Raw genomic sequence first — 12,625 nt, forward strand, 5'->3', positions numbered from 1 at the left:
CATGAAACCATGTGTTTTTTTAACACTTCACGTGATGATATTTTGCATGAAGTTTCACATGTAACCGCATAATCTTTGACATGTGTATACACATCTTTACATGAGATTTCACAGGTAATGCCCTGCAAAGAACATAGGGTTTTCAACTTATTTGACACACATGACGTATGTTTATTTAAATAACTTGTCCTTACTTGGGATTTGAACTCACAGCCTCTTGGTTCACAGTATTCTAATCTTCCTGTTACACCATCATGTCTACCTCAACAACAGATTTCACCTGTATTCCTACACTTTGGACTTCAAAGTAAATCTCAGCTTCGTTAAAAATACAGAAAAAATACAGAAAAAATATTATATTTATATAGTGATTAATGTATAATATTAAACCAACATTGGACAACTATACACCAACATTAGATATCTATACAGAAAATCCTCAAATTGCTGAAATAAGTAAATCAAATCAATGATGAGAGAATATTCAGAATAACTGATAACTAAAATAGCAGTGCAGATGACACTCTTGCTAAGTGCAGAGATGTATTATAGGTAATGAATGTGTATGCAAATGCTACAGACTTTGTGGCGCAGCGGAAAGGTCAGTATACCTCAAACCCCAGAGGTTGATTTCAAATCCCAGGTGGGGTCATTCTTTAGCTAAACAGTGATAACATGTGAAATGTCACAAAGTGTTCCAAAAACACATTTTCACATGTGAAATATCACAAGATCTTGTGACTGAATGGCAATAAATATATAGCCAATCTCCAATATGTCCATAGATAAAGGTTGTGAGTTCAAATCCCAAGTGAGGTTGAGTCTTAAGTAATCAGCATACAGTATTGTCCTTTAACATTATTACCTTAATTTAGCTGTAAAAATACAGTAATTGGTTGTAGATTTACCATATTTTCACCACAACTAGACAAAAACCTCCAGGGCACCATGACACAACTTTCTAAGAATGTCCTAAAAACGTCTTTGGAAATAAGTGGGAACTAAACAAAACCTGCAGGGGACCATGACTGTTTAATTGAATGAATGTAAATTATGCCTTTTAAAGTAAATTATTTTGGGCTTTCAAGTGCTCAAATGTTGTTGCGTGTAATTTAATGGTGTCTAATGTTGAAATGTTGCATCCCCATGTCACATTTATTTAGCATTAATTTCACATGAGATCATTGTTTCACATATTGCTTCACATGTTGTCAAATGTTAATCACATTAACTTCACATTAAATCACATGTGATCACGTGAAATGAATGCGTTTTTTTCCTTAAGGGAGTGGAATGTGGTGATGTGTTAGTTGCTGTGGGACGGGAGTAGAGTGAACTGTACAGTAGCACTAGCAGGGAGGGAACTGTAGTTTAATTACACTCTGTGTGTGTGTGTGTGTGTGTGTGTGGGTGTGCGTGTGCGTGTGTGCGTGCGTGTGCATAGCCAAATAAATGTTGATGCAAAATAGAATTAAAGATGTTTCCCCGAAGAGGCTCTCTAATAAACTTGATCTCTCATTTTGTTTGCAATTTCATCATTTGCCACCCTCTGCACGTCACCAAAGACAGTACAGTATGAAGATAGGCAGAAACTGCTTCTCCAACAGAAATCCCAGATCACACTTGTAGGACATGTCAGGGCGACGTTGGCTAGCTAAGCTCATGCTTAGAAACATGTCATCAGGTCTAACGGTCGTCTCGTGCCGAACTATGTTCAAGCAATCAAATCAAAGGCAGCCCTTTGATATAACGTTTTTTTGGACGAAAATGTAAACGTGTCAGTTTGTCACTTTCACGAGGTTGGAGTAATAACATGTTAAACTACTCATTGGCTCGAATCTAGATTGTGCCTTTAGATTTCGAGAACTACAGAAACATTTTTTTGCTTCTCTCATTGACTTCTCAAACCCCAAACTTCAGCTTCCCGGAAGTCTTGCAATGTTCCACATCACGTTCAACCATTTTACAGTGATTAAGGATAGAGGGAGAAATCAAGAGAATCCATTTCCCCTGTGGTATAATTGTCAGACAATTTGATATTGTCATCTTTCTTTCCCCTGCCCTTCATTTGGGTAATAAACTGCCTCTTTCATCACATCCTACCATCAATCAAGTCCCAGGTCAAAAGTAGTCCACTATATAGGGAATAGGGTGCCATTGGGGACATGGCCTAAACCTGCCTAATGTGCCTAGTCTAGTGTCAAGTTAGAGCTAGCTATGTAAGTTTCTCTTCTTTATTTAGCAGCCACAGCCAATCTAGCCACTGAGCAAGCCACTGCCAATCTAGCCACTGACACTGCTGAACTACACTGCACTTTTGGTTATAGACCCATTAAAGCACTGATTAAGATGACTGTGCCCTGAACCTTAACGGTGCAGGAGATTTAATAAACGATCGTTGAGCAGAGAGAGGGCTGCTGCTCTAATCGCTGATAAGGGCCAGCTAGATAAAGCCTGACAAGGCTCGCTTTATAGTGCACTAGGGCACATAGGGCTCTGGTCAAAAGCAGTGCAGTATACAAGGAACTGGATGCCATTCGGGACGCAGCCTATCTCTCCAGTGGGGTTTTAAGGCTCTCTCAGGGGCTAAGGCAAGGCAGCCAGGAAAGCAGGCTGTGGCTCAGAGGGTTTTAACTGTGTGAAATAAGACTAGGTCTATCTACTACTCGTGTTAATCAAATAATGTAGAGTCATTCCAAGCCACAGTGGACAGAAGCTCTAGGCCTATAGGGCAGAAGCTGGATTGTATGTTTGACTTTGAACACTTCCTAGTAAAATGCACCTGGGCCTGTATTCTCAGAGTACGAGTGCTGATCTTGGATGAGGTCCCCTGTACATGTAATCATGGAATTCAATATGATTTCAGAATGAATCAAAATCACCTTTATTCACCAAGTACATTTAAATATACCCGGAATTTGATTTGATGAAATGGTGCACCCACAGTAAATATGATAAACACAATCAACAGAATATATTGACAAATAATTTCAGAATCTACACTACAAACACTATACATGGCAAATATAGATCATAATGAATATGATTGCATGGACAGGGGGGACCTGATCCTAAATCAGCACTCTCACTCTGATGTGCTGCTTTATGCATACGGGCTGCCCTGTTTGTATTTCATATTCCAGCGAGAGATGGAATCAATTAGCAGCTGACTGTGTGGGTGAACTACTCTTATCTGTGGCATCTCCCATCAGGGTTTTCTCTCACCAAAGGGATCTTGGTCTACTCATCTTTTTGCCTGTGGGTACAGTAAATACAGTCATATGTTTTAGTTTTTTAGAACTCGACTGTGAATAAAGATGCTGCTGGTTATGACACAGAAACAGATTGAACGTCAACGTGCTTGCTGCTAAACTGACGGGTTTGCCAAGAAAGTGATAATGTTGTTTTCTCTCTGTGACACAGTTTGGCTGAAATGTTAAGGGTGTCACACATTGTACTGGATGTAGATCTCCTGTTCATATATCAATCGTTCAGCGAGCTGTTGATGTCTGTCTGACTGCCGACATCTTCAGGCGATTCTACATGTAAAATCGGTTTGCACTCGGTCTCGGCAGGCAAACGTTATTGGTGTGTTCAAGCCATTAAGGAAGTGTTCCAGAAAAATAAGCATCATTTATTACAACTTTAATTGTTGATTTAGCCTACATGGTGGAATGTATTGACAGTGTTAACATATAGTACACCATTCTGGCAAGGCATTCATTTAAACTTTTACCTGATGTCTGTCGCATTACAATGGCATTGATTTCTAATGAAAAAGAGCATGTAATGATTTAATAAGCCAAGCAAGGCTCTGTGTACTCATCATTTAGTAGGCTAAATATCTAGGGTATAAATGTCTTTATTTTACCCTATATTTGTCTCAAGTTATTGGCATGGTGTGAATAATACGCATTGTTTTGAAAAATAATAATTAACAAAGTACTTCATTGGTGCACATTTCAAAGCGAGTCACCTGTTGAAAGAATTCCTTTTGATTAGCAAAGCATTCAAGCCTTGTTAATTAGGGAGTGGCAAAGATTAAAGAGAACAAAAGCAAGACAATTGCAAACGGTTACCAAGGATGTATTTCATTCTGAAAACAAATCCTGGTTTCTTTCTTTCTTGAATCAATGCAACAGGTTAACTGTTAGACAGTAACACTTGAGTCAACACCCACCCACACATCCCACAACAGGCCACCCCAGCACAGCAAGCCAACCAATTACCTTGTTGATTCAATGAGCAAACCCACCATATCATTATTATTTTGTTTTATACTGAACAAAAATATGAACTAAACATGCAAAGTGTTGGTCCCATGTTTCATGAGCTGAAATAAAATATCCCAGAAATGTTCCATATGCACAAAAAGCTTATTTCTCAAAAATGTTGTGCACACATTTTTTTACATCCCTGTTAGTGAGCATTTCTCCTTTGCCAAGATAATCCATCCACCTGACAGGTGTGGCATATCAAGAAGCTGATTAAACAGCATGGTTATTACACAGGTGCACCTTGTGCTGGGCACAATAAAAGGCCACTCTAAAATGTGCAGTTTTGTCAAACAACACAATGCCACAGTTGTCTCAAGTTTTGAGGGAGCGTGCAATTGGAATGCTGACTGCAGGAATATCCACCAGAACTGTTGCCAGAGAATTGAATGTTCATTGCTCTACCATAAGCCGCCTCCAATGTCGTTTTAGAGAATTTGACAGTACGTCCAACCGGCCTCACAATTGCAGACCACGTGTAACCATGCCAGCCCAGGACCTCCACATCCGGCTTCTTGTCCTTAGGGATCGTCTGAGGCCAGCCACCTGGACAGCTGATGAAACTGAGGAGTATTTCTGTCTGTAATAATGTAATAAGTATTTCTGTCTGTAAAATACTCATTCTGATTGGCTGGGCCTGGCTCCCAAGTGGGTGGGCCTATGCCGTCCTAGGCCCACCCATGGCTGCGTCCCTGCCCAGTCATGTGAAATCCATAGATTAAGGCCAAATTAATTTATTTCAAATGACTGATTTCCTTGTATGAACTGTAACTCAGTAAAATAGTTCAAATTGTTGCATGTTGCGTTAATATTTTTGTTCAGTATAGTAGTTGTTGAAGAGCCTGAGCCGTGTAAGAGTACAGTTGAAGTTAAAATGACGGACTGCACTTGGTGACCGTCCCCTCAATTACAGACAGTGAAATGTGACGTTATTACACAAAAGTAATGTTTTCAGACATCCCATCAGCCAACGTCAACAGAGACAGCGCTTTGGCAGGAACGTGTTTATGACCATTTCCAAGACTGTCCCAAATGGCACCCAATTGGCTATGTAGTGCACTACTTTTCATGGGTTCTGGTCAAAAGTAGTGCACTACATAGGCAATAGGGTGCCACTTGGGACGTATTCCATGACAGTTGTCTGCCAATAAGGACTTTATGTTTTCACATCACCTGGGAGTTTGGTGCACTTGTAACCTGAGCTAACGTTTCAGTCAAGTTTACTAATTTGACTCTCAGAAGAAGTTGTGACCTTTCCTATACTTGGGAAGATTGGAAGACAGAGGAATGGATGGTGGAAGGAATAGGAAGGGAGTGTTATACTGTGGTGGTGTGATGTTTCTATAGTTATGTTCACACTTACTGTAAAATAAATGAAAAATAGGGACGTCATAAGGCTTAATTTACATTTAGCAGACACTCTCCTCCAGGTAGCTAGGTAGGACAACCACATATCTCAGGATTGTAAGTCAATAAAGGCTCTCAGCAAAGTCAGTGCTAGTAAAGAAAAGACAAGTATAAGAAACTACAAAATTGACAATCTATTATTCAGTAGTCTACAGTTCTCTGTACAGCTTTGTAGGTGTGGTTTTGTGGTCTTACAGAGTGGTGCGAGATAGTGGCTGCATCATAGACTTAGTGCGAGATATGTGATTTCCATTACAAAGTTCATGTCAAGAATACATTAGAATACATTAGTGAAAGGAATTATTCAGTACTACTCTGTTTAAAGTATAGTTTATCTCTACCTAGTGTGTACAGTGCATTCAGAAAGTATTGAGGCCCCTTGACTTTTTCCACATATTGTTACATTACAGCCTTGCTCTAAAATTGATCACCCCATAATGACAAAGCTTAAACAGGGTTTTAGAAATGTTTGCACATTCATTAAAAACAAAAAACAGAAATACCTTATTACATAAGTATTCAGACCCTTTACTATGAGACTCAAAAATAAGCTCAAGCTCCTGTTTCCATTGATCATGCTTGAGATGTTTCTACAACTTGATTCAATTTATTGGACATGATTTGGAAAGGCACACACCTGTCTATATAAGGTCCCACAGTTGACAGTGCATGTCAGAGCAAAAACCAAGCCATTCGAAGGAATTGTCCGTAGAAATCTGAGACAGGATTGTGTCGAGGCACAGACCTGGGGAAGGGTACCAAAAATGTCTGCAGTGTTTAATGTCCCCGAGAACAAAGTGACCTCCATTCTTAAATGGTCAAAGTTTGGTACCACCAAGACTCTTCCTAGAGCTGGCCACCTGGCCAAACTGAGTAATCAGGGAAGAAGGGCCTTGGTCAGGGAGGTGACCAAGAACCCGATGGTCATTCTGACAGAGCTCTAGAGTTCCTCTGTGGAGATGGGAGAATCTTCCAGAAGGATAACCATCTCTGCAGCACTCCACCAATCAGGCCTTTATGGTAGAGTGGGCAGACAGAAGCCACTCCTCAGTAAAAGGCACATGACAGCCCACTTGGAGTTTGCCAAATGGCACATAAAGACTCAGACCACGAGAAACAAGATTCTCTGGTCTGATGAAACCAAGATTGAACTCTTTGGACTGAATGTCAAGCATCACATCTGGAGGAAACCTGGCACCATCCCTATGGTGAAGCATGGTGGTGGCAGCATCATCCTGTCGGGATGTTTTTCAGCGTCAGGGTCTGGGAGACTAGTCAGGATAGAGGGAATGATGAATGGAGCAAAGTACAGAGATCCTTGATGAAAACCTTCTCTAGAACGCTCACAACCTCAGACTGGGGTGAAGGTTCACCTTCCACCAGGACAACAACCCTTAGCACACAGCCAAGATAACGCAGGAGTGGCTTCAGGGCAAGTCTCAATGTCCTTGAGAGCAAGGACTTGAACCCGATCGAACATCTCTGGAGACCTGAAAATAGCTGTGCAGCGAAGCTCCCCATCCAATCTGACCGAGCTTGAGAGGATCTGCAGAAAAGAATTGTAGAAACTCTCCAAATACAGGTGTGCCAAGCTTTTAGCGTAATACCCAAGAAGTCTCGAGGCTGTAATCGCTGCAAAATGGTGCTTCAACAAAGTACTGAGTTAAGGGTCTGAATACCTATGTATTTTTTTTGTTTTTGCAAACATTTCAAAACCTGTTTTTGCTTTGTCATTATGGGGTATTGTGTGTGTCGCTTGGGGGGGAAACAATTTACTCCATTTTAGAATATGGGGAAAAGTCAAGGGGTCTGAATACAGTAGATTATGGCATCATGGTCAGGTCGTTATTGTAAAAGAGAATGTGTTCTCAATGCCTTACCTGGTTAAATTAAATATGTGGTTGTGGTGTTTTTCTTAGTTTAGGTAGGCCTAATATGTTATATGTAATTGCCATTACAGTTCAGCTTTATAATCAACTAGCCACTTCAGTTTCCAGCTGGTTACGTCTCAGATGGTTGGTTTCTCTTCCTCCTCTGCCGCCCACTCTGGAAACCTTTATGAGGAAATAACCTTTTGTTTGAAACTGTGTAAACATATTTACCTTCTGCATTTTATTGCCCTCCAATGGATCCTCGTTAAAGGATTTAAAGTGTACTCATTCCAATTACAGAGTCTCTAAAGAGTCCTGTATTGTTATTTTTTGTCACTACCTCCCGAGTCAGGAGTGGGTAATTTGTGCATGTTGCCTTCCTTGGAGGTGGTAGCCGTTTTCAAGCTCCCTCTCCAGAATCAAACCCTGACTCCCAGTTCAGTTCCCCAGCAAGAAAACCAAAAATGTCACTCAAACAGAAGTTTTTTTTTTTGAGGGGTGTCCACTGAAAGTTAACTAGCAACAACAACTGGAACCTAAAAAAAAAAAAAAATACATTTGCCCAAGAAGAGGCAAACAAAATTAAAACCAATACCAAACTTAAAGTCAGGAAGCAAACCAAGAAGGTGGAGCATACCAGTAACTGGGAAGATCAGACCAAGGAATGTTTTTTCTAGAAATCAAATCGGGAGCGCCAACTAAAGGTGTTGACCCTCAAGATCACTGGAGCACTGGGCCAGCCACTTATATATAGCACCTGGGCCAGCACAGGTGAAATGCCTTCCCACTAACGAGTTGGCAACCAGCACAGGGGTAACACATACTGACTAATGAGGTGATACCAATTGGTGTGCCCTACATGCTAACGTGCTATACGTGCTAAAAGTCCAACCTCAAAACAAATGGAAAAACTAAAACCTGTAACACCCTCAGGGCTATTAAACTGAACGTCTGCAGTAATAATAATCGTGTTTGGAATCAATGCTCAATAATTATACTAGATTCTATTATTCTATTATAAAGAGAGGTTTTAATTAAAAACACCAACACAAGACTATGCCTGCATCCCAAATGGCACCCTATTGCCTTTAAAATTTTGACCAGAGCCCTATTGGTAGTGCACTATAAAAAAATAAAAAAAGATGCACTGTAGGCGGAATAGGGTGCCATTTGGGACACAGACATTGTCTTGTGTATGTGTTTTTAATTCATTCCTCCTCTTTAAATACACACACATCTCACAATTTATCATTTTAATCTGTTAACTGTAGAATAATTGACAAATTGTGATTTATTAAAATCACAATGTATATGTTAAGATGTGCGTGTGGTTAATCATTTTCAATAGGGAGGAGGAAGGGTCCCCATGCTTAATTTGCAACATGAATTAAGCAAAGTCGTTATGGCACTAATTAGCTGATCATAAAAGGATCTCGGTTTTATTGTGATTTATTATCAAAGTAACAATCAGCTGCTTCCTTGAAAGGAGGGCGGAATGTTCTCTCAGACTGAGAAGCCTATGTGCTGATATTTTTTTTTTACGTTCTAACCACTAGGCTACCTGCCGCCCCAAATAGTTGGTCATATCAATGTGACCGACTGGTCACTGTGCCACATAGGCTTCATTAATCAAGGCGTGTTAGAACATTCTATGGTTAAAACCTTACTGACATCAGGTCAGATCATAACACCAGCCAACATTTGTGAAACTATTGCTGACAATTTTTATTTTTTATTTTCACATGGTGGCTTGATTTGTTTGAAAGGCCTACAGTATATGCATAATATGCTATGTAATTCAAGATAATTACTTTGAGTCTTATTCATGTATGACACTGGACTCTGAGGATGTTTAGGAGTTTTGTTGAAATTGATGAGGCGGCGTTGTTTTGTCTTGCAACTACAAAATGAATCCGTGAACTGTTGTTCTATTAGCAGTGGGCCTCGTCACGTTACATTATGATTATTGTTAGCTCTTTTCTTGTCTCTTTAAAGGTGCAATCTGCAATATTACAGCTATGTATGGTAATAGTGATAGCTATACACTGAGTGTACAAAACATTAGGAACACGTGCACTTTCCATGACATAGAATGACCAGGTGAATCAAGCTGAAAGCTATGATCCCTTATTGATGTCACTTGTTAAATCCACTTCAATCAGTGTAGATGAAGGGGAGGAGACAGGTTAAAGAAGGATTTTTAAGCCTTAAGACAATTGAGACATGGAATGTGTATGTGTGCCATTCAGAGGGTGAATGGGCAAGACAAAATATTTAAGTGCCTTTGAACGGGGTATAGTAGTAGGTGCCAGGCGCACCAGTTTGTGTCAAGAACTGCAACGCTGCTGGGTTATGATGCTCAACAGTTTCTCATGTGTGTCAAGAATGGTCCACCACCCAAAGGACATCCAGCCAACTTGACACAACTGTGGGAAGCATTGGAGTCAACATGGGCCAGCATCCCTGTGGAACGCATTTGACACCTTGTAGAGTCCATGCCCTGACGAATTGAGGCTGTTCTGAGGGCAAAAGGGGGTGAAACTCAATATTAGGAAGGTGTTCCTAATGTTTTGTACACTTAGTGCATATACCCATTGAAAACAAATTGCAGATTGTGGCTTTAAATCCCAAATTCCTAGATCTTTCCTACCCAATAAGAACTCTGTCAGCCTCCTCATGTTCCTTTCATCTAAACGTCAGTCTTTTGTCTCCCACACCTGTTTGAAGGTTCATGTCGGCACCAGAGCCCTTGGCTGCATCCCAAACGGCACCCTACTTCCGATATAGTACACTACTTTTCGATAGAGCTCTGATCAAAAGGAGTGTACTAAATATGGTGCCATTTGGGACACAGACCTTGCCTTGTTTGAAGACCCTGTGTGTGGTTTGGATTGTACTGACATAAGTTGCTGATCTAATGTCATTCTATACCTCAATACTTTGTTGTCTGGTAGATTTTCTTTTTTTTCTCCCTGCCAGTTTCCTTTTTTTGACTTGAAGTTTCTTTTGAAGTAGATGTGCTACTGATAATTGAAGCACTACATCCCACTGAAGATAATATACAGATGTAGAATCTTAATTTGAGCCAGATTTCTACAGCAGGAAAATAATCCTGCAGCAACAGGATTATAATTCATGGAGATTTGTGTAGGGGTTGATACATTTTTCGTAAGGGACAATTCAAGTCTCAAATTTCAAAGTGGAAATTACAAACTTCAGAAGACTTTTTAAACCTTTTTTTTAAATATACTACAAGTTTACATTTCCTGTATTGCAGGAAAGGTCTTCGCAAACAGGGTGATCAAATTAAGATCCTAATCCTGTACAGTACTCATTTAATGGATTTCAAAGTGAAACCTTAACTTGTTCTTTCATGGCCTAGAACCCTTATCCATCTTGATATGATACTGAGTTGAAAGTGTCGAGGCATGTCACCACTATGCATTTTTATTGTATTGTGAAGTCGGCCAAATCACAGCTGAAGATATCGCTTGTGAAATCACGCTCAACTGACTGATCACAGTGTGTATGACATTTGGAAGCATGGTATTCTTTGATCTTTGACCCAGGGTCATATAGATCAGGGTTTCCCAAAATCAGTCCTGGTTGGTTTTTGCCCTAGCACTACACAGCTTATTGAAATAATCAAAGCTTGATGATGAGTCAGTTATTTGAATCAGCTGTGTAGTGCTAGGGCAGGACTGAGTTTGGGAAACCCTGATATAGATCATAATAATTAACTAAATGATATGCCTAATCCTCAATTTCTTCTCTCTATCTATCCCCCCCCCCCCCCCCCCAGGCGAGAAGGTGACCATGTTTTCTGTCCTGGACATTGACCAGAACGACATTGTGGACACTAACGGAGCAGGAGATGCCTTTGTGGGAGGTGCAGTACACTAGTCTGTCTCCTCCCTGGTTTCTCTCTTGTTTCTGCCAATGATCCTATCCACAGCATATATATAGATGCCCAATTAACCAATTATATTCCCATGTTCTATTCCTTTGATACATCTCCAGGGGAGTTCTGATTGTCTTATAGGGGTGCCCAGCCCTCCCCACCCCCTGGAATTCAAACCATTCTGTCAAATGTTATATTGAGGAGTGACACTTTAATAAACTTTTCTTCTCTGCTATAGACTTTTACTGACCCCTGACCCTTGCTTCTCACCTCTCTCTCTCCTCCCAGGCTTCCTGTCAGAGCTGGTCCAGGAGAGGCCGTTGGAGGAGTGTATCCGTGCTGGCCACTATGCAGCCAACGTCATTATCAGACGAGCAGGATGTACCTTCCCTGAGAAACCTGACTTCCCTTGATGTACCCAACCATTTTCCCCCTACCACAAATGTATTTTCCTTACCTTACAAACACCTGCATAAAGCTGTGTGTATGTATGTATGTGCCTCAAAGTTGTGTGTATAAAGTTTGTTTAAAGTTTACAATAATTCCATGGATATAACCGGTCAACAACATTGTTGCTATGTGTTGTAATTTACTGTGAGATTATTGATCATCAGTGATTCAATTTGCTTTAGTAGATTACTTTTTAAACAACTTTCTAAACAACACTCCACTTTCTATGCACCATCTGTCAGTTCAAAACCACTAAATATTAACTCTCATTTAAATCTCTTGATTGTTTTGGCTTTGCTATTAAAAGGTTACGATGTCTAATACTAAGGACCAGGTGTTTTTCCTCGCCAGGTCAATACGTGGTCTAGAAAAACTCAGGGCCCTACTATCAATAAAGTAATGTCTGAAATGTGGAGTTTGATATTATTATTATTTTCTTAAATGTTGCCAAGTTCGTTTTGCCATGACGCACAAAATTGTTCATTAAAACAACAGGCGTGGGTGGTCTGAGACTTTGTCAAATGTTCCTTGAGTTCATACAATGCCTTCACACCACATTTCCAATGCCTTGTCATCTTGAATGTAATACGTAAAGTAACAAATGCATAAAGAGTTTGACTGTTGCCATAATACCAAGCTGTGTATATCTTTCATCCATTCCAACCACTTTTTGATGAATGATTGAAGGTGTGGTTGCAGCAAGCTAATCATTTTCTGCATCC

At 40.2% G+C, this 12,625-nt stretch overlaps 1 protein-coding gene across 4 annotated transcripts in view; it reads left to right on the plus strand.

Annotated features, from left to right (window-relative positions):
- LOC139571252 (adenosine kinase-like) overlaps positions 1-12,415 on the plus strand; it is a 276,125-nt gene extending 263,710 nt beyond the window's left edge. For all 4 annotated transcript variants that reach the window (XM_071393931.1, XM_071393933.1, XM_071393934.1 and 1 more), the window contains 2 exons: positions 11,355-11,441; positions 11,742-12,415. In XM_071393931.1, coding sequence (XP_071250032.1) covers positions 11,355-11,441; positions 11,742-11,866 — 212 coding nt within the window. In that variant the 3' untranslated portion in view covers positions 11,867-12,415. The remainder of the gene's footprint in view (positions 1-11,354; positions 11,442-11,741) is intronic.
- Positions 12,416-12,625: the final 210 nt, after the last annotated feature.

This window comes from Salvelinus alpinus, chromosome 3, assembly GCF_045679555.1.
Source record: "Salvelinus alpinus chromosome 3, SLU_Salpinus.1, whole genome shotgun sequence".
NCBI lineage: Eukaryota > Metazoa > Chordata > Actinopteri > Salmoniformes > Salmonidae > Salvelinus > Salvelinus alpinus.